This window comes from Zootoca vivipara, chromosome 11 (assembly GCF_965207765.1).
Source record: "Zootoca vivipara chromosome 11, rZooViv2.hap1.1, whole genome shotgun sequence".
Classification (NCBI taxonomy): Eukaryota; Metazoa; Chordata; class Lepidosauria; order Squamata; family Lacertidae; genus Zootoca; species Zootoca vivipara.
In genome coordinates this window covers 26,645,080-26,672,294 of record NC_142594.1, presented here as the reverse complement: position 1 = coordinate 26,672,294, position 27,215 = coordinate 26,645,080, and the positions used below count along the sequence as shown (strand labels likewise).

The 27,215-nt window shown below is 43.8% G+C and overlaps 2 protein-coding genes across 10 annotated transcripts in view; one reads left to right on the top strand and one right to left on the bottom strand.

Moving 5' to 3' along the window:
- The window catches only part of BZW2 (basic leucine zipper and W2 domains 2), a 58,949-nt gene extending 41,623 nt beyond the window's left edge, over positions 1-17,326 (top strand). For both annotated transcript variants that reach the window (XM_088654151.1, XM_035128864.3), the window contains exons 7-12: positions 2,409-2,518; positions 4,836-5,006; positions 5,940-6,086; positions 6,573-6,711; positions 11,498-11,620; positions 16,002-17,326. In XM_088654151.1, coding sequence (XP_088510277.1) covers positions 2,409-2,518; positions 4,836-5,006; positions 5,940-6,086; positions 6,573-6,711; positions 11,498-11,620; positions 16,002-16,039 — 728 coding nt within the window. In that variant the 3' untranslated portion in view covers positions 16,040-17,326. The remainder of the gene's footprint in view (positions 1-2,408; positions 2,519-4,835; positions 5,007-5,939; positions 6,087-6,572; positions 6,712-11,497; positions 11,621-16,001) is intronic.
- Positions 1-27,215, bottom strand: part of LOC132592858 (uncharacterized) — a 56,037-nt gene that overhangs the window by 22,684 nt on the left and 6,138 nt on the right. For 3 of the 8 annotated variants that reach the window (XR_015946395.1, XR_015946392.1, XR_015946394.1), the window contains exon 3: positions 20,447-25,303. The exons of 1 other annotated variant lie outside the window; for it this stretch is intronic. Coding sequence is in view for 1 of the 7 variants with exons in the window: in XM_088654153.1 (XP_088510279.1) it covers positions 20,407-20,438 (32 nt within the window). In the remaining 6 variants the exon portion in view is untranslated. 4 more of the 8 variants (XR_015946393.1, XR_009558390.2, XM_088654153.1 and 1 more) reach the window with 3 other exon arrangements.

Genomic DNA, 27,215 nt, shown 5'->3' with positions numbered 1-27,215 from the left:
TTAAAGCGTTCTGTTGCCCTAGAGGAAGGATTAAACACTTTTGAAAAAGAAACAGGCCTTTTCTTTTTCTAAAAGAGCTTAGGAACGTGAGTGGGGAATGCAAAGATAAGTGATGGATGAATAAATTATTAATGGGAACATATATAAACACCACACAAGCAAACAAGGATGATTTTATGGTGAATGCTCATTGTTGTATAACCTCCCTGCAAAGAATAAAAATAAATGCTCAATAAAGGCCCAACTTAGTCTAACCTTGGTCCAAAATACAGTAGCCAAGTTTGCTGGCTGAGGTTGCATTTAGATCTCATATAACCTCTAGTTTAAAACACCTGTGTGGTTTGCCTGTTCACTTCCTGGCCTAGTTCAAGGTGCTCATGTTAGTGTTTAAATCCCTAAATGACTTGGGCTCCAAATACCTGAAAGACCACACCCTTCACTTCAGACCATCTTGGGCACTAAGATCAATGGAGGGTGCCCGTTTGGTAGTTGCACCACTCTCAGAAGTTTGTGGGGTGGTGGGCTGGCAGAGGGTATTCTCCATGACAGCCCCCAAGCTGTGGAATGTGGAACTCCATCCCCACAGAGGTGCGCCTACATTCTTGTCATGTGTAATGTAGTCCCGTGTAACTATAGAGGTATGGAACCCCTAGGCTGCAGGCTGAATTAGGCCTGGCAGGCCTCCCCATTTGTCCTGAATCAGCTTTTCAACTGAGTTAGACCATTTGTTCCACTTAGCTCAGTATTATCTACAACAATGACTGGCAATGGCTCTCTAGGGCAGGGGTTCCCAACAAAATTTTCTCGAGGACCCCTCATCGAGCCGCTATTGTGACAAGGACCCCCATTAATTCCTAATCCTAAAATTAAAAAGTGAGAGCCAAATTAAGAGTCTTTTTATATTTTATATCTATACGTTTTTTACAGTTACAACAGAGTACTCCATCAGTATACAGTTAGTTTTAATTTTCAGTTCTTAATAAGATGAGTTAAATCTGTCCTTTGAGCCCATTATTTCTGAAATATTAGGTTCCAAACCTGAAACCAACGGTCCATTTTTAACTACGTGAACTGTAGCTTCCGCGAAAAACAACGCTTTGTTTACAAACACTACTGTTTTGCAAAGAGGCAGCGCACGCCAGGGAGGAGGGAGGGGAATGGAGAAGACAGGGTACCTGCGCAGTAGCGCACAAATGAAGCCGACGTGCGCAAAGCATCTTGGGGAGGTGAGCATTAGTAGAATGCGCGCGCTGCCTCTTTTCAAAACAGTAGTGTTTGTAAGCGCCACCTAACGGCATACAGCAGAACTACTGCCTCTATCTATTTCTAGTTTTGCGCTAGACTCTGCTCATGCAGGAAGCAGCAAAAACAAAAAATCTGTTATCATACGAAATATATTTAATATATTTTTTATTCTAATAGCATCTTGCGGACCCCTCTGGCATAGCTCGCGGACCCCTGGGGGTCCGCGGACCACCTGTTGGGAACCACTGCTCTAGGGTTTCAGATGGGTCTCTCCCAGCCGTATCTACCTAGGTCTCTCTGCATGCAAAGCAGATGCTTCCTCCTAAGCTACACTCTTTTCCTATCTGGAAGGAGCCTGCTGTTTCTCGCCCCATCCTCTTTTAGATTTTGTCTACTCCCGCTTCCCAGTAAAAGAGGTTTGTGTGCCCTAATTAACCCATTTTACGCCTTCTTTCTAGCTTTTCTTTATTGCTCACTTTCCCTCCTTTGAAATGCAACTCTGGGAAGAATTCCTTTTTTAAAAAAAGGAGACCACTTCTCCCTCCTTTACACCACTCTTTAAACCTCCAAGATGCCTTCAGAAACACCTCTCAGAGTGCGCTCTTTCCCTTTGCTTTGAACAGGGCTTCTGAAATCCCAGCCGTCAGCTGACTGTCAGATCCTCAAAAGCACAGGTTAAAGGAGCACTTTGAAATGGGGCTTCTGAGTTGTAAAGGTTCCCTACTGCTGCTGTAGACTGTGTAAGATGTAGACCTAGTTCTTGAATTACAATATGGACAGATATATCTAAGAGGGCTCAGAAACACGATTAAAAAGTTTTAGCCTCACTCCTAAATATAGCCAGCAAGAGAGGCATCAAAATCTCCATGGAAACACAGCAGAGGCCCAGTTGGCCTTGCCTTCCGGCCCTGTGTTGCCTACATTCCCGACATTACAGTTTTAGTAGGTACACGCAGCAGGTAGCTGTAATAGAGATCCATTTAAAGCCATAAATCTGTGAAGCAGCCTCTCGTCGGTATAACTTCTGCCTGCGATCTATGTCAGTCCCATCATTAATGTTATTGCTTCAGATTCAATGATTCTTGCAAGAGCCTTCTAAACATGACTGAATTAGCAAGATGTACTTTTGAGCGCAAACCCCCCCCCCCCCGCTTCTCTTCTAGGTATTGCAGCTTCTTTCGCTGTCAAATTGTTTAAAGCATGGATGCTCGAGAAGGATGCCAATTCAGTCACCTCCGCTTTAAGAAAAGCTAACTTAGACAAGAGGTTGCTAGTAAGTATTTCCTTTCCTAATGTTTGCCTGGCGCATTGCGAAATGGGTATAAGATCTCCAACTGTGTATTCAGATTGGATCCTGCCTTAGGAAATACAATTGACGACTTCAGTACTGTAATGATTCAGACCCTACAGACCATAGGCACCTATGATTCAGACCCCCCAGCTATAGGGGGTCCTGGAGGCCCAGACACCCACAAAATTTTTTGGGGTGCTCAGCACAACTCCACGGCACAACTTCTGGTTTCTACTGAAAGTCGCGTTGGACCCCCAGGGCGACGTTGGAGGCCCTCTCCAACCTCCAACACGACTTCCAGTACAAACCTGAAGTCACGTCAGAGGTCTCGCGAGGCCTTATATGTGATCTCCGAAGCCCCACAAGGCCTCGGAGATCACGTCTGAGGCCCTGCCAGGCCTCAGAAGCACCGCTGCGGCACATAGATGTAACATGACATCATGAGATCACGGCATCATGTTACGTCATGGGTGCCATTGAGCATGCATAACTTGGGGCCCAAGTTGGCGTCCCTGCTACAAACAGACAAGAGGATTGAAGAATGACTTGAAAACAGCTTTATTCTCCACAGCCTCTAATGCAGGCACCCCCAAACTTGGCCCTCCAGATGTTTTGGGACTGCAACTCCCATCATCCCTAGCTAACAGGACCAGTGACCAGGGACGATGGGAATTGTAGTCCCAAAGCATCTGGAGGGCCAAGTTTGGGGGTGCCTGCTCTAATGCAAGCTACTGTAATGACAACTAGGGCTTTGGAACTGCCTAGGTCATGTGACCTTAGGGCAAATACTCAAATAACCAACTTCTTAATACTAAGGGAATATCTCAAAATGCAGGGTGGATAAAAATCAATGATTTTTTTTAAAAAATCAAAAAAATCGGATTTTTTTTATTTAAATCGGATTTTTTTGATTTAAATCGATTTTTTTGATTTAAATCTGATTTTTTTAAAAATAAAATGCTTTTTGAGGAAAATATATTACCATCCAAAGGTTATTCCATCATGAAATAAAGATTAGTTTTTTAATTATGTAGAATAAGTTGTATATGTTTATTTTTGGGGGTAAATAAATGCCATTAATCCATTCACAATGTCATGCTCTTCCAGAGGTTTTTGTAAGATTATTGGGCAGATTCTCTGCCTACAAGATATTATCACAGATGCTTGGTTTACTTTTGCAGTTCTCAAAACTGAATTTGACTCAACAGAGATCACATGCCTCTTCTTCACAGCAAAAATGTTATAACATGAACAGAGTTGAGAAAAAGACCTTAATCCTATTGTTCTACAAACCTATGAATACAGAAACAACCCCTTCAGTGCTAAGTTTCAAGAAGTTCAGTGAATAGAATGTTGTTTAGTCGTTTAGTCGTTTCCGACTCTTCGTGACCCCATGGACCATAGCACGCCAGGCACTCCTGTCTCGCACTGCCTCCCGCAGTTTGGTCAAACTCATGTTCGTAGCTTCGAGAACACTGTCCAACCATCTTGTCCTCTGTCCTCCCCTTCTATAGAATAGAAACAATATTTTTCTGATTGTTTGGAGTGGACAGTATTTAAGTTTTTCATGTGATTTAAATCGACTATGATTTAAATCAAGCCTTACTGACTAGTGATTTAAATCGTGATTTAAATCATGATTTAAATCAGTTTGATTTAAATCAAATCCACCCTGTCAAAATGGTAAACTGCCTTTGCAAAGACTACTCTTTTTAAAACAAAAACAAAAAACCCAACCTTCCTGTATTCAGTTCTTGCCTTTTGACCATGGTTAGGAAAAGAACTATGGGAAAGATCCTTGCTTGGTGCACATTCTGCTTTCTGATGTGAGAAGGCATGGAGAAGGACCACATGAGATGCCACCATGCCTTTGTGCAACCATGCTCCATGGTGCCATTTTAATGCGTTTTCATCACAAGGATGGGAAGTGCAATATGTCCAAAGGGCTCCTACCCAGAACTGCACACTGCCACCTCCGACTGTGTACTTAGCCAGGTCTCTTCTTTTTAAACCAACCTCAGTCCTTTGGGTGATTATTATATATATATATATTTAAGGAAATGTGCAATCTCTGGAGCCTGGCAAGAAGCTACCAGCAATGCTTGGCCACTTTTGGCTCCATTTGCCAACTAGGTAATAAATGGCCTCCTTGCACTGCTTCTGCTTTTTTTTTTTTTTTTTTTTGCAAGTTACCAAGAAGAGGTTCTGCATTTCTCTTTTGTATAAATATCCTTGCCTCACGTCTACATCTATTTTAGGTGGTTTTGCAAAAAGTAAGTGAATTTCCTCCTCCTTCCAGGAACTGTTTCCAGCCAACCGGCAGAATGTGGAACATTTTGCCAAGTATTTCACTGATGCTGGTCTAAAGGAGTTGTCCGATTTCCTCCGGGTCCAGCAGTCGCTGGGGACTCGGAAAGAACTACAGAAAGAGCTTCAGGAGCGCCTTTCTCAGGAATGCCCAATTAAAGAGGTGGGGAAAGCTTTTCAAACTAGAACAAACAAAAGGGGGGCATTAAAAGAACGCTGATTGCAAAAGAGGATGCAACACTCCGGCCCTCCAGATGTTTGGGACTACAATTCCCATCATCCCTGACCACTGGTCCTGTTAGCTAGGGGTGATGGGAAGTGTAGTCCCAAACATCTGGAGGGCCGGAGTTTGCCTATGCCTGGTTTAGTCTTATTATAAGTTATTGTAAGTTTAAGGCTTTCTTATGGATAGTGACAATCCTGAATGTATTGGATTTGTGACCATTATGCTCATTTGTCTTCAGTAGCAGTAAAGCTCTGCTGGGTGAAATACAATTGCCTCTGGTCTATTTTTGGGGAATCCTGCAACGTGTTTAAGTCTTTACTCTGGTAACTAAACATCGGAGTTCTGCTCTGGAACAATATTCAGTGGGATTTCATGACAAGAACAATAGCAACATTTTATTATAGGCCACCTTGTAGGCTGGCACTGCACTGGTTGAGCAGAAAGCAGTGGAGCCGCCTCGACCTTGCCAAATGAAACAGTTTTTAGGGAGAAGTGTCGCTTGTTATATTTCCAATGTGATGGCTGTCCTCTAGTGGCTGCCAGGAGAAATATTTTTACTCCCCATATGGTGTGTTGACAGTATCCTAGTACAAATGCTCACTTGCGGCATGGTGTGAAGTGCCGTGAACCCTCTTTAAAATTTATACTCTTGAATGAATCCCTGGCCTGACTGTTCTCTCTAAACATTGGCATTTGAACCGAATCAGCAACTCATATTAAGTATAAGACATGTTTTATTTTATTATTCCTCCAGCCCTCCAAATAAAATCGTTGGGAGGGAGTTTTGCAGCAGACAGGAGGTGTGACTTAAGAGAACGGCTTCAGTTTATTCTTCTTTAAAAATAAAAATAAAAAAATCTTCCACTGCAGATGGTGCTTTATGTAAAAGAAGAAATGAAGAGGAACGACCTGTCAGAACCGGCTGTGATTGGACTCCTGTGGACCTGCATAATGAATGCTGTTGAATGGAACAAGAAAGAAGAGCTGGTCGCGGAGCAAGCACTGAAACATCTGAAGGTGTGCAAGTGACGGCTGGCTTGTACAGTAAGAACAGAGGATTGGATCCCTTTTTGTGCAGCAGTCCCAGCACATGGGTGTGCATGGCTGCCAAAGACAGGAGATGCGCATCCAATAGAAAGCTTGCTTTGCATTGGCAAGGAAGGCCAGCATTATGCGCCGGTCACAGTGATAGATCTCATCCTCTCAAAGCCTGCAAGCATGTTCAAAACTCCCAACAGCACAGGAGGAGCATGGAAAGCTCCCAGGTTCATTCACTCAAGGCTCTTTGAGAGCAGCTCATTGTAAATCAGTTTACTGGATAATTGCAGGCATGCAATGGACAGGTTATCCAGAGTGAATATCCCACTGGTGTGTTTTGCAGGTGTGGCAGGCGACAATACTTTATCCTGGGTGGTGGTGGTGGTTGTTTTGCAGCAAAACGTAGCACTCTCTTCTGTATTAGCCTATGAGAGAATAACTTAATTTCTTCTCTGGTTGTTTTAGCAATATGCACCTTTACTGGCTGTATTCAGCACCCAAGGCCAATCAGAGCTGATCCTTCTCCAGAAGGTTCAGGAGTACTGTTATGATAACATCCACTTTATGAAAGCCTTTCAGAAGATTGTGGTGCTCTTTTATAAAGGTATTTGACCTACCTTCCTTCCTTCCTTCCTTCCTTCCTTCCTTCCTTCCTTCCTTCCTTCCTTCCTTCCTTCCTTCCTTCCTTCCTTCCTCCATTATTCAATTTACATAAAATGTTTAAAGAGGGTTCAAAGGTAAAACATTAGGACTCCAATAGTTCATCCAATAGGTTTAGCACACAAAAGGATGTGTCCACTGCCTGTTTTTCTCTTTCTGTTCTATAAAAGCTGAATGTGCCTGGATTCTGCTGCTAAGCTGTGGGCTGGCCTGCATCTTCCTGCCCTGTGAATTGCTGCAGCTCCAGTGTTATTGTGCTGTAAAACTTCCTATTTAAGAGATGTCTGGTGATACTGCTTTAGCTTGCAGTGCAATGATATACAGGCACATTTAGACCTGGGACTTGTCTGCTGGAATTGTTACATAGGAACACAAGACGCTGCCTTATACTGGGCTGGACTTTTGCTCCTCGTATCTCAGTATTGTCTACACTGACTGGCAGCGCATCTCTAGGGTTTGAGAGGGTTGTCTCCCAGCCTTAGCTGGAGATGTCAGGAATCGAACATGGGACCTCCTGCGTGCAATTTGGGTGCACTTCCTCTGACCCACAGCCTTGCCCCATCCAGAAGGAGCCTGCTGTTTCTTGCTCTTCAACTTCACATATTCCTGCTTTCCAGTAAAGGAGATTTGTGTGCCCTAATTTGCCCCCTTCTTTTGCATTTCCTTGTTAGCTTTTGCCCCTCTTTATTTCTCAGTTTAAGGAGCAGTGCAGGATGTGAGGAGCAATTTCCATTCAATGATCTACAGTATTCTCCATTCACATGATAGGCTTCCTGGAGATAAGGAGAGCCATCCCATGAGTTGCTTTGAGGGCTGCAGAAGTCCAGAAGCAGGTTTTGGGGAGGGTTTGTAATCGGTAGCTTGGGGGCTGTCAACTCTTAACTGGTGGCTGAGCATCTCTTGAATTGGGTCTCTACTGAAAGCTCTTGAAAGCTAGACACAGATCCTATACCTTAACAGACTCTAAATAGCTTCTCCTTGGAAATTTCAATTAACAGCACATCTCTTATTCTATCTCTTTGTTCAGAAAGATCCAGGAAGGCACTTTCTCTTCTTTAGCTAAGCTGTCACATCCCCACCCCCCTCCTCCATTTTCCTTTTATATAAGGGAATGGGTTCGTGGCTTGTTGTCATAGAGACTATCTGTCTTTCTTTTGCAAGGTGTTAAGAGTATAGTATGACATTGTGGCTATAAATAGTGGAAGGAGGTGGAAATGGCTTCAGCAGGGAAGTTTCATAATGCTCCTTGCTTGCATTGATTGTAGCGCCATAATGACAACAGTAGACCGAGGGATTTGGGTCTGGCAGCTGGAAGCTGGTGAGCCGCCTTCTCACTCACCAATGTAGCTTAAAAAGACAGCACTCAAGCCCTTAATGAAATGGAGGGGGAATGAAGACTCTAGTGAGGACAGACACCGGGCCACTTCAAAAGCAATGATCACAGCTTGCAAATGCTTCTGAATACCAGTTGCTGGAAACCACAGGCGTGGAGAGTGCTCTTGTGCTCGGGCCTTTGCTTATGGTCTTCTCAAAGGCACCTGGTTGGCCATTATGAAAGTAGGACCCTAGACTAGATGGGCCATTGGTCCGATCCAGCAGGCTGTTCTCATATTGTAAATATAATGCATGTCCCTCAAGCCTTTGCCAATTTGATGTCCCTCAGATGTTTTGGAGTACAAATGCTACTATTGTGACTGTGCCGGATGGGGCTGATGGGAACTGTAGCCCAAAACATCTGGAAGTCACCAATTTTAAGTTCATTTTTACAAAATTGATTACATCCCAGATTTGCAAAACAGGGGCAATCTGTTGCCTTGCGGATTCCCCTAAAGGCATGTGTGTGTGTGTGCCTTTGCTCCTTGTGTCTATAACAGTCCCCTAGGGCCAAAGGAGTGGGTGGCTGGAATTGGTTCCAGCCCCCGGGAATGTCTCCACGAATTGCTTCATGGGCTTTGCTCAGACTGACATCACTTGGGGCAGCAACGGGGGGGGGGGGGAGACACACTTCCCACAACTGCTCAGCTAAAATTGCGGCAGCATTTAAAATGTCATCTCAATCATTTTTAACCATAAATAGCTAACTATAAATCCCCCCCTCTGGTGTTCCTTGTACTTCAGAAAGCAACTTAGGGGTATGATTAAGTGTACCCTGTCCTGCATGATTGCTTAATTGAGCAACTCTCTGACAAGAGAATATTTTGGGGAACTACTGAAGGCATGAATAAATTACAAGTTGTCTTTCTCAAGATTAAAGGAAAATTCAGTTGACCTTTTAATTCGCATGGGTGACTTGCTCAGTCTGTTTTTCTGTGCTTGTTCAAGGCCTGTTCAAGATCCCTTCATTCTCGTTTGACTCTTAAGCAGGTTGTGCATAAGGAAGGCAGTTCTTTCCCACTTCCATGTGGTCCCTGTTTTTTCCTTCTACAAGTTCTGTTGTCTCCTTCAGAAAGCCCTAGCTACCTAAACGGATTCCAGTCCCCGGCAGCAACCAGACAAGGGATCCAAGTCAGTTTCTAGCACCTGCCTGCAAGTTTTGCAGTCAATAGGACTTCGAGCAGTACATAAAATAAGCGCTAAGTGATCTGAACAGAATCCAACACAGAATACTTGTTGACATTTGTCTTGCAGTTAATTACAATGTCCCTGTGGGCATGTCAGATTAGCTGAGAGGCTTCCTAACCAAGTCAGGAAAACGTGTGTAAAATTGTCCTTATTAACTGAAGCTGAATTTGTTCTTCAGCACCTGCAACATTGAAGAGTTTCTGCCCCTGTTTCAGGGACTTTCTCACCAGATGTTGAACCATAACTCCTGTAACCTTTGAGCATCTGAGGTTGATGGGAGTGGGGGTCCGACAACAGCTGCAGAGCCATGGGTTCCTCATCCCTACCCAATACCCCAAAATCATCCTAGGCCTAACAACACCCTTTCCCCGTTCACGGTCTTCTGCTTGAAACCATAAGGCAGCTCTCTGAGTGGCCAATGCTTTTCAGTGCACTGCTTTCCCACCCACTCCTGAGCTCTCATGAGACTGCATGAACTCTCACAAGGTCTCATAAGACCTGGGAGTGCAGCAGGAGAGGCTGCCTTTGCTGAGGGGGTCTGCAGTGCAACTGGAAGAAGCAAAGAACTGGGATTACTGTTGATTCCAGTTTAAAGCCAACAAATATGATGATTACAGCACAACGTGAAACAAATGCGACGAAGCTGTTCACAAAACAAGTGCAGCGAGCCTTAAAAGGAACATAAAATCAAGAAACGGCTATTCAGTTAGTTTGTTCTGGGAACAGATGTTGTTGGCTTACAGCAGGGCTGGGGAACTTGTGGCCGCCTTGATGCTGTTGGGCTCCAACTCCCATCAGTCCCAGCCAGCACTGTCAGTGGCAAAGGATGATGGGAGTTGGAGTCCAGTAGCATCAGGTGGGCCCAGTCTTAAAGTTACTTCAGTTAAACAGAGGTCACTGCAGTGTGAAAGTTGGTAAATCCTATATGAAGATTATCACGCACATGCTCGTCTTTGGATTTTCTCTGCAAGCAGATACATCCATGATTGGCCTCTGCGAACAATAAATGACACATGTGTAACTTTTCATGTGAGGTTCGTGAAAACCCTCACGTGGAAGCTGCTTCTGTGATGGAATTCTGGCAGAGTGTACCAAAGCAGCCCTGGACCTACAGAGCTCCCTGCCATAGTCAGTGCAAATGTGACCGGCTTTCTAAAATGGTTGTGGGAATCTATGGAAGATAGATCCCTGCTACTTAGAGCATGGAAAAGGCAATCAAAACAGTAAAGGGACTGGGGCAGCTCCCCTTTGAGCATATGTTACAACACTGCAGGATTTTTATTTTATTTTTTTTAAAAAAGAAAGAAAACTAAGGGGTGATACAATAGAGGTGTATAAAATTATGCATGGTCTAAACAAAGTAGGTAGAGAGAAGTTTTCCTCTCTCTCCTAATGCCAGGTCAACCAATGGAGAGGAATACGGTAGTCACTGTAGCTCAGCTGTAGAGCTTCAGCCTTGCATGCAAAAGGTTCTGGGTTCAATCCCTGGCATTTCCAGTTAAGGCTAGAGCAGACTTCCTGTCTGAAACTGTGGAGAGCTGCTACCAGTCGTAGACAATACTGATCTAGATGGAGCCAATAGGGTGGCTTGGTATTAGACAATTTCCTACATTCCTAATGTGGTAAAATTCAGGACAGACCAAATAATGCACCCAGTTAAACTCTGGAACTCACTACCGCAAGATGTCACGATGGTCACCAACTTAGGACAGTTGTAAATTAATAAGGCTGTCAGTGGTTACTAGTCATAATGTCTACAATTAATATCATATTTAGTATGAGAAATCATAGCTGTCAACCCGCAGATTTGAAGATAAGGAATCCTATGGGCAACTAGCCTTCCTCTTGGCAGCCGCTCGCATGACTGACGTGTTGCAGATCATTAACGTTTTAACCAGAAATGGAGGAAGCAATTTCATGTAACGTGAAATTATTTTAAGTGCTTGATTACTGAATACTAGCGGCGCAGTTAAGTCTCCCTTGTTTCTCCGTTTCCAGCTGCAGCCCCTCCTATTAGGCTTTGCTGACGATTGAAGTGGTGTAGTCACATTAAAGCCCCTAAAAAAAAGAAAGAAGAAAAAAGCTAGCAGCAGTTTGGGGGTTTGTGTGTGCTAATTCTCTGCCCAGAAACACTTCCTAACTCTATCCTCCCTGGTTTTGCATTGCAGCTGATGTCCTAAGTGAAGAAGCCATCCTGAAGTGGTATAAAGAGGCACATGTTGCCAAAGGCAAAAGTGTCTTCCTTGACCAGATGAAGAAGTTTGTTGAGTGGCTACATAATGCTGAAGAAGGTACGGTTCTCATCCCCCCCCTCTCCTTTTTCTTGGTATATCTGGGGTATTAAGGAAACGACTACTTCATTGCCCAGGTTCCGCAATGGGACCAAGACTTACATCAGGGGTGAGGAACTCTTTTTCAGCCCAAGGGCCACATTCCCTCATGGACAACTTTCTGGGGGTCACATGCCAGGGGTGGGCAGGTGCAACATATGTGATTCTTATTTTTGTATTCCAGCCATGCACATCAGAGGTTTTCTATACCTGCAACTTTCTATCCAGGCAAGCAAGGGGCATTATTGAAAGTTCAGGATGTGTTCCAGCCAGAAAAAAGACCTGGGGAGGGTGTGTAGGAGAACCAGCAAGGGCATCAGCCAAAGTAGGAAGGGTCTTAAGAAGAGTCCTGAGGCCTGGACGGCCACACCTGTGTCATGGAATTCTACTCAATGTTGATCCAGAGCAGATTCCAGCATATAGTTAGCAGAGTAAAGACTTAAACACGTTGCAGGATTCCCCAAAAACAGACCAGAGGCAATTAATATTTCATCCAGCAGAGCTTTACTGCTACTGAAGGCAAATGAGCATAATGGTCACAAGTCCAGTACATTCAGGATTGGCACTGTCCATAAGAAATCCAGTTGCAGCAGACTTAATTTAAACTTACAATAACATAATAAGACGAAACCTTAACAGTAAGCATACTATGTACAGAACACCACACCAGAAGGAAAGAGAGACAGAAAGAGAAAGTGAAACCCAGGCTCCTTCTGGCCCTACTTTTATAGTCAGCATGACCTTGAGAGAAGAGATAACAAAGCCGTTTAAGCCAGCTGTAGGCAAATTCTCTGCAGGAGTATCCCAAACATCATGAACCTTCTGCTTGTTTCTTTCACACAAAGAAACTTCCAGAACCCTCTTGAATTAATTAGAATAGGAAAGATCTCTACACATCAGATCAATACTTTTTGCACTAAGAAATGCAAACTGACAATCTGGCCTCCAGGCCTGATGTTCCCAACTGTCAAATTGCACTGGTCAGCTCCAGCTGGTGGGTTCTTCATGGGTCTGGCCATTTTTGCACAGTAGTGCAAAACTGAACCTCCCCCAATGTGTGTGAATGTGGCCACACCCACCCACCCAAATACACTTTATACAGTGGTACCTCGGGTTAAGAACTTAATTAGTCTTGGAGGTCCGTTCTTAACCTGAAACAGTTCTTAACCTGAGGTACCACTTTAGCTAATGGGGCCTCCCGCTGCCGCCACTGTGCGATTTCTGTTCTCATCCTGAAGCAAAGTTCTTAACCCGAGGTACTATTTCTGGGTTAGTGGAGTCTGTAACCTGAAGCGTCTGTAACCTGAAGCGTCTGTAACCCAAGGTACCGCTGTATTGGTTAAATGGCTTGGATCCCGCCTCCCTCCCCCCCCCCCCCAAATTGGGGATTTTAGCTTGTCCTCATTCTAGTCGGGAAAGAATTCTGAATGAATGATTGTTTATAAATAAGCAGTTGTTTCTTTTGCAGCAGCCTCTGAAAAGAGTTAAGATGACACACAAGATGTCAGACAAGTTTGCCCACTACAGCATAGTTTATATATAAAACAGGATACAGTATTGATATGTGATTCAAAAACCTTTGTGGGTCTCATGCCACAAATATATATTTATTTGGGGTGATGGGGCTTCGCCAGGAGCTCATTTATTGGGCACGATTTCAGCTGTGATGTGAAGCACGCTTCTCAGCGATAGCTATGGGGACATTAGCTTTACTCTGTTCCTGAACCAAACAATCGGTGCGGCTCCAATATGTGCAGAGCTCTTCACCAGCATGAGCCGTTCCACTCTTGATTTGTCTCTTGATTTGACCCAGTCTCTTGATTTGTCTTAATCAGCACCTCCTTGTGCATTATGGCAAATCATTTGTGAAACGGATGTGGCACAATTTGCCTAGCTAAGGTGGGTGAGTGTGAATCCTACTGGCCAGGCCTTTGCAAACACTTAAAGGAGAAACTGTCCCAGAGCTTTCCACACTTTTCATGTCGAAGACACACTTTTTGGGTGTGCATCATTTTGCAACACAGTAGTTCAGTTTTACTAGCAAACCAGAGGTTAAACTAACCTTTTTCCAGCCCCGGGAGGAGCACGGGGAGTGTTTGTGCGACACACCTACAGACTGCAGCCGACACACTTAAGGTGTTGTGACACACAGTTTGCATACAAATCTGCATACAAATCTGTGAACATTTGCCAGAGTCACTGGATTGAAGGTTAGATACGGATTCGAACCCATAGGCAAATCTCCCCTTGTTTTGTCGTATGAGTCCTGTTAGGAAGGTAGGAGAGTGACTGGGAGGGGAAAACTCTAATGGAAAAAGAAAAATTTTAAGGTGCCAACTCAGATGTAGAAGCTGAGTTGGACTGCAGAGTCGTTTTTCTGGTACCAAGAGCTGCTTTCTCCCCCACCTTTCTTCTGATGACCACCCATGGAGAGTTATTTTTGCTTTCTGCAGAAAGTCTTTAAGCAGCTCCCCTTGAAGACTAATCCCATATTAGCTGCACATAAGATTGGCAGGTTATAATTATTAGGACTCGCCTGCTTCCCCTGCAAAATCTAAGCTTAATATTTGCTTTTAGTCTGTTTCTATCAACAATCAAAGGTTGCTGGTTCCCTCCTGTTATTTTATTTTATTTTTTACGGCAATGGGCTTACTTGTTAGAATTGATGTAGAGAGTAACAACCTGTGTCAAGATCTTGTAATGATTCCAATAGAAATGTTAGCAAAAAACATTCTGTCCCGAAATGTCAAAGAGCCCTGAAACATTATTTTTAGTTAAAAATATCTTGGGGCTTTCTTTTTTTTTTTTTGTATTTTGGCAAACAGCAGGCACCCTGTTCCACCCCCCTCCTCTGCAGAGATTTCTGTCTTTAATCTGCCTCTAGCAAATTCAGAAAGTGTAGCTGAAATTAGAATAAAGAGAAGGCTCTGGAAAATCAGAATGAATGTGTCAAATGCGCGCGCACACACACACACACACACACACACACACACACACAAAAGAAATAGAGAGATAGTTGGTTTAATTTAATACTCATTTTTCAATGTGCTTGTGCTACTGTGTATCAGATACAGTATATTGCAGGGCTGGGAAGGCTTGCAGGTTGTTGTTGTTGTTGTTGTTGTTGTTGTTGTTGTTGTTGTTGTTAATTATTACCCTGAGAGTCCCCAGCCAAAGCCAGGTGCAAAAGACATATGTTTAGAATTTCAAAAATCTGGCCCAGGGTTTTACCTTGAATACCAGAACTGAACTGAACTGAACTGATCTCTCTCTCTCTCTCTCCCTCCCTCATCCCCAACTACCACACACCCAGCTTCCTTCAGTTCAGCAGCCATACAGTCTAGGGGAGGAATCATTTGGTTGCTGCCATTGTTATACAGTTGGGAAGTGGGAGATCCTCATTGATCCTTGCTTCAAATTGCCCAGAGATCTACTAGCAGATCCTGATGCACCCCGATGCACTGTATAGCCTTACTGGGAATCTTGGATCTATCCCATGCATAGGCAAACTCAGCCCTCCAGATGTTTTGGGACTACACTTCCCATCATCCCTGACCACCGGTCCTGTTAGCTAGGGATGATGGGAATTGTAGTCCCAAAACATCTGGAGAGCCAAGTTTGCCTATGCCTGCTCTATTCTTTTGTGGCGTAAGACCGGCTTGTCCCATCTCTCGTGCCAGAGAAGCTGCTGCCATTGGGGATCAAGCCTCCATGTGGGATGCTGAGGAGCCACCGAGAGACGGTGGGCATGAGAGTGGGGAGACAGCCTTTAGTCCCAAGAGCTATGGGAGGGGTCTTGTCTCCTTAGCACAGGACTGTTGTGGGACTACAACTCCAATGATCCCTGACTTGCTGGTTGATGGAAGATGGAGCCCAATAACACCTGAAAGTCTACAGGTCTCCCACCTCTGCTGCAGTATGCATAGCTGTCAAGTTCTCCCCTTTTTAAAGGGAAATTCCCTTATGCTGAATAGGCTTCCTTGCGAGAAAAGGGAAAACTTGACAGCCATGCAATATAGTGCATTTGATTCATTGATTGAGGACTCAGCTACATTAGCCATGTTACAACACTATAAGTGCATTATAAACATGCAGCACCAGATGGTGCTGTAGAGTACAAAACTTTGTCTATGCGACTTTAATAGAGTGTTTTTTCTTTTGTTATAACGATTTAATTTATGACTTATAGTGGGGTTTTCCCTGTGTGTAGTAGATCCAGCCTTAAAATAACATCTGGGGCTTCTTAAAGGAATAACTGTATAAATGTTGCCACATGAATTGTTTTAATAGTTGGATAAAAATCTTCACTTTTCCTCTGCTCTCTCCCTCTCTCACCTCTCAGAATCCGAATCTGAAGGGGAAGAAAACCAAGATGGCTGAACAAAGCACAAAACGTATTCGCTGTGGCTGGCTGCTTCTTGCGGAATTTTGTACCGTTCAAAGAGAAAGACTCTTACTCCAGTGTCATACTGAAAAATCTAGGCTAGGCTTTCCTTTTGTTTAGAAGAATAAAATGTTGGAGCCCTGAGACATTAAACGCTGAGACTCTTCCTCTGGCGCACTGTACACTATTGTAGGCCGAGGCATTCAGCAAGGAAACAACATATAGGAAAACTGAAGTAATATCCTTTAAGGACTCCTTTTTTATTAACAGTATTCAGGTACTACATATGAACACTTCAGTGTTTCTCCATAGGGATGTTCTGTGCGTGTAGCTCAATATTTGCTTGTGTGTGATTTGACATAATCACATTTTGGGGAAATTAAATGGCTTTTAAAAATCTTACTTTCATGTTTCTGCACATTTTTCTTTTGCTTCAGAAGTGGGCTTGCATGGGACTAACTACTGCCTACCTTCTGCAGAAGGATTTAATAGTAATTTTGCTATTTGCACCCTGCCCATCTGACTCAGTTGCCCCAGCCTCTCTGGGCAGATGTTTTAGAAGGTCCAGTCTACACTTTACCTCAGCCTTTGCCAGCCTTGTGCTCTCCGGGTATTTTGGGCTACCACTCCCATCAGCCCTAGCAAGGCTGAGGATGATGGGAGTTGTAGTCCAAAGTATCTGTAGGAAACCAGATAGGGCAAAGGCTGCTCCACCTGGTGAATGTGGCAAGCTTCTTCCTTGGTGTGACTCTCTCTGCATCATCGTTTTTATACCTGTGACAGACTGCTCCAGGAACACGTGGTGTTGGGTTCGAAACTCTTTGGGTCCTTGCAGGGTTTCCATGAAAAATGTGTGGCGGTTATCTATTCCAGGAGAGATGAGAACCCTGTGGCCTTCCAAATGTTTCTGGACTACAGCCCTCATAATCTGTATCCATTAGCCATGTTGGTTGGGGCTGATGGAACTCAGATCCCCTAGTCCTGTGTTACAGCAAAGGGAAAAACAACTTTCCACATGGAAATGTTTATAGCATGTTTACCAACCCTAAAACACCTATATTAGAGTTGAGTTTGGGTTGCCTTGTTTTTAAATAAGAAATGTCAACTTTGTGAATTCCCTGCCCTCTCTCATACAAGTCGTCCACTGCTGTTTTTCATTCTATTATATATAGCTTAAAACCCATTTCTATGAATCTGAACCTGCAATTGGTTATAATAGATTAAAACAACTTTTAAGAGACTTCTGTATATGTTAAATAAATAAACAAATTTTAAAACCCTGACTGATTAATTGGCAGGATTTTTTTTTAAAAAAAATGACAATGTTTTTAATACAAGGACTTATAAATTGGTAACAAGCATCATCTCAAGAGGCAATTCGCTTTTCACAAGAGAGGGCTGGGGAAAGCCTTTTGCTAAGACAATGCTTGCTACAACACAGGAGCATTATTTAAAAACAAACTTGCATTTACCCATGTGAAAATTAATACGGATGTAATTGATTAGTTATACAACGTATGGTTAGGGAGCAATCCTACCGCAAGATCTGCTGGGTTGGATCCAGCAGATCTTCAGCAGAGCCAGGAGGTTCCCAATGCAGCCAGGCTATGCCGTCTTAGCTCTGTCATCTTCACCACAGCTGGAGAGAGACCTCAGTGTAACTCTTCAATCCTGACCCAGCCAGGACCCAGCCAGCTGAGCTGATCCCAGTGGATATTAAGCCAGCATATGCCCTGAAAAGATGGTGGGATAGAAATCAGCCTTCCCCAACCTTAGTGCCATCCAGATGTTTTAGACTGCAATTCCCACCATCCCTTGAGGTTGATGGGAGTTGTAGTCTGAAACATTTGGAGGGCACCAGGTTGGGGGAAGGCTTTAACCATTAAAGCCCACTGCTTCTGATTCAAAGTACAGTCGTACCTTGGTTGTCAAACGGAATCCGGTCCGGAAGTCCGTTTGACTTCCGAAAACATTCAACAACCAAGGCGCAGCTTCCAATTGGCTGCCGGAGCTTCCTGCACGCAAGTGTAAGCTGCATCGGACATTTGGCTTCCAAAGAACGTTCACAAACCGGAACACTCGCTTCCAGGTTTGCGGAGTTCAGGAGTCAAAACGTTTGACTCCCAAGGCGTTCGGCTTCCAAGGTATAACTGTATAAGCTTTGTCATCTAAGTGGAACATAGAATAGTGTACCATGGTTTCAATGAAGTCGCAGCGCCAAAAGTAGAAAGCAAAATCCTATTAGCAGCCAGCTCTCGGCCAAGTAATAATTTAAGGTGTATTGCTTTCTGAAAGCAAAATGTAAAGGGCTTACGGTAACTATGACAACTAAATAATGAAATTGCTAATAGAACAGTGTGTGACCATATCCAGTTATGCCTGCAGGGAAATAGCGTGGAGCAGTGAGGTGCCCTTATGCAGTGTTGTCATTGTGGGCAAACAGTGCTGTCTTTAAGCCACTGAAGTACGGATCATATTGTTAAATACTTGTCAGCTCCATTAGTGGGTTGTTGTTGTTGTTGTTTTAAAGAGAGGTAGCCATGTTAATCTTCTAAATCAGAAACAATAGTATTTTGCAGGATCTGAAAAGCAGATAACTTTCTCATTGGGGGTGCATGTTTCTAGCCCAAATAACAGCGCCTGGTTGTTGTTGTTGTAATTTGTATACCACCCTATACCCATAGATTTCAGGGCAGTTCACAACATACACACATACGGTACATATATGTGTGTGTGTGTGTGTGTGTGTGTGTATTGTGTGTGTGTTGGGGGGAGAGAGAGTATACATACAATATTTATATGTATATATAAAATATGTGTGTATATATACAGTATGTATATATACTAGATGATGTATGTGCATATATATGTATATGTATGCATGTGTACACACACACACACACTATATATATATATATATATATATATATATATATATATATATATATATATATTACATCTTGAGCATGTTAGCGGATCTTGAAGAGTACCTGTTTTTCTACCTTTAGCCAGAGCAGTCTAAACAGCATCAGGAATCTGCAGTGGGGGAAGGACTATGGGCTAGACAATTTGGCTTTTGCTTTGGATAAAACTGACCTGCTGGTATCTTCCGAATACCCATTTTTGAGAAACCCACACATCCACCTTGCTGCCTAAGCCATTTCCCCCCCTCCTTTAAAGCCATCATTGAAATGTCAAAATATAAACAATCAATTGCGAAATACAGAGTAGTGCATAGGAATATGTTTTATACTACGTCAGAATAATTGTCCAGCTAGACCAGGAGGGGGCAACCTTTTGTTGTTTGATGGCAATGGGTGGAGCCAGAGACAAGTGTTCTAGATTAACTAATCCAGAAAAAAAGATTCACCTGTTTCAATTTTTGTCATGTCTCCCACATATTAGAATATCCAATCCTCTATGGCTGTCTTCAGAGGTAAACCCTGCTGGGTTTGGTGGGGTTATTCTTTTAAAAAAGTATGCAGCAGATTTAAAATAATGTAGATACATCAGACCAATGCAGCTATTGTTATAGAAAGTCAGTGAAAGTAATTTCTTCCTGACTTTAGTGCGCTACTCACATTTATACACAACCTTTTACATTGCAATTTGTTCTCAGGCAGCTTCTTTTCTCCAATCCATAAAATGGGAGTGGGTGTTAAAATGCCCCTTATGTAGTCTTAAACTACATTAACAGAAAAAACAGGGAGGAAATGAGCAGAAAGAAAGGCACTCTGGTGGCACCAAGGGCCTCAACATGGCCCTGCGGGGCGCAAGTTGGTCACCTGTGAGTTAGATCAGTCTTGTCTAGAGTCTCAGGTCTGGGGATTTTTTTCACTACATACTATCTGATTCTTTCAATTGGAGCAACAGGATGGAAAAACATGCAAGGTGTTACCACTGAATTGTAGCCCTCCCCAAAAGCCCCTGCTCTGCGTGTTCATGTTTGTTTCCCAGACTGTGAAATATCAATGGCTGCTCTGCACTTAAACAGGGAAGGAGCATCATCATCATCAGAGTGTAGAAAAGAGAACTGTGGGTCCAGAGCAGGCTTCCTCAACCTCGGCCCTCCAGGTGTTTTGAGACTACAATTCCCATCATCCCCGACCACTGGTCCTGCTAGCTAGGGATCATGGGAGTTGTAGGCCAAAAACATCTGGAGGGCCGAGGTTGAGGAAGCCTGCTCCAGAGGATCCTTACGTCCCTGACAAGGACAAATAGCCTTTTATGCACAGGCTGTCAAACACTTGGTGCCAAGCCATGCAATAGCGTTCTTCAAACCAATATGTTCATATGGAAACAAATGGTCTTTCTTCCTAATAGTCATGAAGATACTTGCATGTTCGACTCCACTCAAAGGTTGTTAAAGCCCCCTTTGTTGACTCATGGCGCAGTCTGTAAGAAAAAGGAAGGAATAGAAATTTATCCTGCAGAAGGGTTGCTTTGCTGGATGGATGTTATTAAAAGTCTGCTTCTGTAGCAATTTCCTGAGAAGTTACTGAGGGCCAAGAGGAAATCCCTAAAGTGTCAGCGCCAGGTGCTTTGTTCTCCGAGTTGTTCTTATTCATATCCCATCATTTGAACTGGGCTATGATGCCTCTATTTGATGAAAAGTAACAGCAGTTCGAAAGCACATCAAAGTGCAAGTAGATAAATAGGGACCGCTCCGGCGGGAAGGTAAACGGCATTTCCGTGCGCTGCTCTGGTTCGCCAGAAGCAGCTTTGTCATGCTGGCCACATGACCCAGAAGCTGTCTGCGGACAAACGCCGGCTCCCTCGGCCTATAGAGCAAGATGAGCGCCGCAACCCCAGAGTCGGACATGACTGGACCTGATGGTCAGGGGCCCCTTTACCTTTCTTTACCTTAAACACAGATCTTGACTTAGGATGCTGGTGTTACAGAAGGAAGCGGATGCAAGTTTTTTGCAAAATTGACATGACTTCAAAGAGTTGGCTTTCTTCCTCACATTTCTAACATTTCCTCAACAAAGGTCTCAATTTGTGAACTGCATTTGCTTCTTTCTTGGGAGATGGGAGACTAGACCACTCCTCCAGACCAGGCAACCTGTTCATTGAATAACTGTCGAAATCTGTTTGCAAAAAGCTCATGAAACAGTTAGATTCTATCTGGTTTTCATTGCGCATTTGTTCTGAGTTGTTTGTAGGGAGGTTATATGACAAATGAGCATTCATCCTGATTTACTTGTAGGGTGTTTATATATCTTCCTTTTAATCATTTGTTCATATCACACTTTTCAATGCATTTCCCCATCACTTTCCTAACCGCAAACAGTCCACTTCCCTTTTAAAGTGAATTTGTTGTGCTAGGGCACTTTAACCTAAATTTCCCAGTATGTGCTAGAATCCCTCCCAAAAAACACTGACAAGTCATGGGGTCTTATAGAGTGTAAGATAGACTAAAGGAGCTTCTATTCATCATGTTTGGTTACAAATTAGCTACGCTGATACCATCACCGAACCCTACCATGGTTAGGAATGATACATGGGTTGTTTGGGGCATGCATGCCTGAACCAGATATCTAAAGGGCTCTTATGGCTGGCCCTACTATGAGACATGATAAGACAGCTGCTTCAGGTGGCAGAATTTGGGTGTCATGGAGATTAGCAATAGTTCTGACCTACTGGGCACAAACTATCTGTGGAATCTTAACTGAAATGAACATGAGCCACACAAGATCAGCCCTTATCCAGCTCCCATACGGAGACCTGGGGTGTATGAAATGTATGTATGAAATATTTATCTTTGCCATGAACAGAGTGAGTTGCCTGAGGTAAGCCTGTTTCTCAGCCTCTGACCCCTATCTATAACATGGGGATAAGAATACTGGTTTCCCTTACAGTGGGGCGGGGAACTTGTGGTCTTCTAGATGTTGTTGGACCCATCAGTCCCAGTCAACACACAAAAATAATGGATGAGGAAAATGGAAGAGGCAGGCACACAACTCCTATGATTACTAAAATGTCATGGTGTGTTAAGGTGCATTGCATTTTAACATAATAATCTCCGCTAGAGTTTTGTTGTTTCTTAGCTATCTACCTTGAGGAGGACGCATGGACTATTTATTTAAATAGGGTAGATGAGCATTGGATGAACATCTTCACAGGCATAAGCCTTAGCCCAGATCTTTTAGCCGCAGCTTGATTCTGATCTGCTGATCAATGAAGTCTGTGGTTTCTTTGGACTTGCTTTGCTCCTAATCTAATACAAACCAGCCAGAATAAAAAATGCACTGAAGCCTTTGGTTAAATAAAAACAAAAGTTTGGGTTCTATTTAGTTTGAAGTGTCATTAATTGCAAAGCAAGTGATCCTCCATATTATCTAAACCCTGCACTTGGAAACAGCAATTTTGTGAAATCTGCTCATTTATTTACAGTGGAACCTTGGTTTATGAACACCTCGGTTTACGAATTTTCGGTTTACGAACGCCGCGGACCCGTCTGGAACGGATTAATTCACTTTCCATTACTTTCAATGGGAAAGTTCACTTCAGTTTATGAACGCTTCAGTTTATGAACAGACTTCCGGAACCAATTACACCCATGCTTCGGGTTAAGTATGCTTCAGGTTGAGTACTCCGCGGACCCGTCTGGAACGGATTAATCCACTTTCCATTACTTTCAATGGGAAAGTTCGCTTCAGTTTTTGGACGCTTCAGTTTATGAACAGACTTCCGGAACCAATTGTGTTCATAAACCGAGGTACCACTGTATTCGCATGGGAAAGTATTTCCCTTGCTGGAAGCTAGTTAGGCAGTATTCTAGACTTACAGTAGACTCTTTGCACCCTCTAGTGTGACCTCTGGGTGTTGCATGCAGATTCCATTTATATTTCAAATCATCTGAACCTAAACACACCACACTATCAAGTTAAAATGAAGTCAGATATTTATTTATTCTCCTATTAATTATCTACCACATTTATGTGCTGCTTTTCATCCAAGGCATTCAAGGAAAAAGAGATGCCGGAACTCACCATAAACGCCTCCCTCTTTCTCTTAGAATGGCAATGGCACCCACCTGAGAGGGGCCGGAACGGAGTTCCGGTGAGTTCCCCCTGAGAAAAAAGCCCAGCTCTTAACAATCTGTGAGGGTAATCCTATGGCAAGAACTGCTAGGATGAGAAGTTTACCATAAGGACGTAAAGAGGACAAGCCTTTCAGTTGCTTGTGGAAAACCCACAAACAGGACAGCCAGTGTAAATCCCTCAGAAGGGACAGTCCTAGGGTGGGCTCTTAAACCCATTTAGTTTGGTCACATGACACCACAATCTAGCACAGAACACTCCTGTAAAGGCTCCCCCCCCCTTTGCCAGGGTTAGACGGAGCAGCAGCAACAGCCAAGCGGGGCGGACCACACCGGGTGTCATCACGGAGGGGGTTGACATTCGGTTCGCCACCCGCCCGCAACTCCCACCTACCCCGGGCCATCAGGGGAGGGGGGGGGAGTTGTGCTGCTCTGCCGGCGGCCTTAACCCTTCGTTTTGATAGTCCCACGCTCCTGGGCTGCTGGAGGAGGTGTGCAGGGAGACAGGGAGATGATGGGAAGGAGGCTGGCGAGCAAACAAGAGGAGGGTGGAGAGAAGGAGAGAAGCAGAAGCTCCCTCAAGTCAGAACCCAAACCCTGTCACCCCCCAAAAAGCTCAACAACTTTGGCCAACCCTCCCCTAAAAAATATCTCAACAACTTTGGACAACCCTCCCCTAAAAAAAGCTCAAGAACTTTTGTCAATCCTTTCCTTAAAAAAGCCCAACAACTCCTGGCAGTGACAATGGGTAGATCACAGCCAGTATTTTTATACTGTAAGTAAATCACAGTCTCTTGGGAGTCCAACTAGATTTCAATGTGTCTGGGGAGGGGGGGAGTGAAAAGAACTTTTTCGCACCGGGTACCACCTGACCTTGCTACGCCACTGCAGCCAAGCTGCCAAATGGAGATTTGATCTGGGGTAACTTTACCATTATAGGGACCCAGGTGGCGCTGTGGTTAAACCACTGAGCCTAGGGCTTGCTGATCAGAAGGTCGGCGGTTCGAATCCCTGTGACGGGGTGAGCTCCCGTTGCTTGGTCCCAGCTCCTGCCAACCTAGCAGTTCGAAAGCACGTCAAAATGCAAGTAGATAAATAGGAACCGCTACAGCGGGAAGGTAAACGGCGTTTCCATGTGCTGCTCTGGTTTGCCAGAAGCGGCTTTGTCATGCTGGCCACATGACCTGGAAGCTATACGCCGGCTCCCTCGGCCAATAATGCGAGATGAGCGCGCAACCCCAGAGTCGGTCACGACTGGACCTAATGGTCAGGGGTCCCTTTACCTAACTTTACCATGGCTTAACTTGCCCTGGCTTTACACTTGTGCCTAGGGTTGCTCTTTAAGCAGCATCAGACAAAAAAGAAAATGGAACAGGGGAGAGAAATATAAAGCAACTCCGATAATCCGGAATATCCTTTAATTCTGTTCAATAATGACCAGGACCTAAAGGTGTTCTGAGAGGGGTAAAGCCAAATTGGTACTTGGTTCCAACTATGATTCTATGTGCGCTTCCAAAATTAATGTGACAATAAATTAGCAGGTCTCCATCCCAAGTAATTTCAGACTTGTGGGTTACTGTGCCAAAAAGAAGCCTGGGAACCATTGCTGAAACAGATGAGAAGGGGGGGGGGATAGAAGTGAAGAGAGCAGAGTTCAGATCTTTTGTTTAGCCACAAAGCCCACTGGGCTAATTCTCTCTCTCAGCCTGCGCTACCTCACAGGGTCGTTGTGAAGATAAAAGAAAGCAGGAGGGAAGAACATTGTATGCCACGCCAAGCTGCTTGATGGGTTAAAATAGGATTATTTCACACTCTTCTGGTTCTTTTAGACAGCTACGTTTCTTGGAGCAGGCACAGAGATATGAGAGGATATGTGCCTTTTGAAACCATATGGCAGAACAGCAGGAGGCCTTCTGGGCTGTTAAATGCTTCTCCACCTCCTTCGAGCTCATTAAGCAGACCTTCATTTTCAACTGGTGATGTTTTATTTAACAGTGAGCGGGTCTCGTTTTTTTCCGCTTCCCCATCAGCTGCTGCCATACTGCTGGGTGATGTCAGGCTGTCACCAACCGGAGAGGCTCAGATTGGGAAGTCAGGTCGCAATCTGCCTTATCTGGTGCTGTGCTGGGGGATTTGTCACCTGCAAGGCGAGCTGCGACAGTTCGCTTCCAGCTGAATAGGCTCCCTGGTATTGACAAGCTGACAGGAGTTTAGCCTAGTGTTAAAAATAATAGGTACAAAAATAAGAAAGAGAGACTCGCCAAGGATGGGATTGAAATCTGATTTTGTTTGCAACTGATGCTTGACTGAAGCGCAATTATGCTTCAAAATTTGCACTTCTCAGAATGTTGCAATGCAGTTCTCCTGCCAAATAATGTGTGCAAAAATGTATATACAGTATTAGGGGAAAGCAGGCCTACAAATGCACACATCAGTGAAACAAACACACAAAAATGCATTATATTAGGGGGACATGCTAACCAAAAATTGCGTATATTTGTCAAAATGCATGCCAAAAGTGGGAGAAATTTGCACTAAGGTGCTGATGAATTTTACAGTGGTGTAAAATTTTCCTTTTGATTTCTCCTTGCTACAGAAATGAGGAGCCATGAATTTAAGATTGGAAAAATGAGACGCTGAACTGACAGATTCATTCATCCCTATACTGACCTTAAAACTCTGGCAATACTCATATAGACACAATCTTCACCCCCTAAATATGTAAAAGCCCCAAAACTGCAGTCACGTCAACCTTTTGTATTAGGTTCCACTGCAAAAGTCACCATAAAGCGAGCAAACCAAAGCTCTGCACCAGGTTGGACAATGAGCAAATGCCGGACCAGCTCCAGGTTTGAAGAGGCCTCAGCACATATTTCATGGGCCACGTTGAGTTGCCTTCTGTTGGGTTACACAGCGGCCTAGCGAGAGAAGGTAAGGTAAACTGTACAAGAAATCCACACAATTGAAAACCATCAGAAATAGCAGGGTCCCAAGAGGTTATAGGACCTCCTTGTGTTGGTGGAGGGAAAAATATACCGAAATGATAACATTAAAGGTTGAAATGTGGGTGAGCAAGGTTGAGCAAGTGAAGGTTGGAATGCAAAGGTTGTCATTGCAACAGAAGGATGGAAAAACATGTATGCAGGAGCTATTACTATAACTATTAAGGACAAAGGAAGGAAGGAAGGAAGGAAGGAAGGAAGGAAGGAAGGAAGGAAGGAAGGAAGGAAGGAAGGAAGGAAGGAAGGAAGGAAGGAAGGAAAGATAAGTGTATAAATGTGTGTGCTGTTCTCATATTTGCTGTGCCACCCTTCAACTACTTGCTGGCTACTATGTTGTGTTTAAGAAAACAGACCTTCCAAGTGTCCCGGTTTTCTAGGGACAGTCCAGGATTTACAGAAGCCATCAGGTATCTGAATTGATCCCAGAAGGTCCACATTCCTTAGGATGTCCCTATTTTCACACACACACTTTCATTTATGCATTTTACATATCTTAGTACATCAATTATACAATTGTCATTGTTTATCTTATACTCTTTGGCTCCCACACACATCCCTCTGTGGGGGTCTTATTTAGTCCTTGTTGAGCTGTGTCACCTTAATTACCACCCCTCTTCTGCTTATTTTTAACTGCTGCTCATATCTCTAACCCAGGCATAGGCAACCTTGGCCCTCCAGATGTTTTGGAACTACAACTCCCATGATCCCTAGCTAACGGGGCCAGTGGAGTTGTAGATCATGGGAGTTGTAGTTCCAAAACATCTGGAGAACCAAGGTTGCCTATGCCTGCTCTAACCCCACTTATCTGATTTGTTATGTTTCTTTAAATATTCGCCAAAGTATTATCACTCTTCTTTTATATCCAATTCATTCTGATTTCTTATCTTTGCAGTCAACATTGCTAGCTCAGCGCATTCTATTAGCTTATTCTGCCAGTCTCCTTTTGTGGGACTATTTTCGTCCTTCCACCTTTGGGAATAAATTATTCTGGCCGCTGTTACTGCGTAGAGGAAAAGAATAAGCACTTTCTTGGGTATTTCACCCTCTACTATACGTCCCTATTTTCATTGGATAAATGTTGGCGTGTATGAAGTTGTGACCCCCAAACCAAGAAGTAACTACACA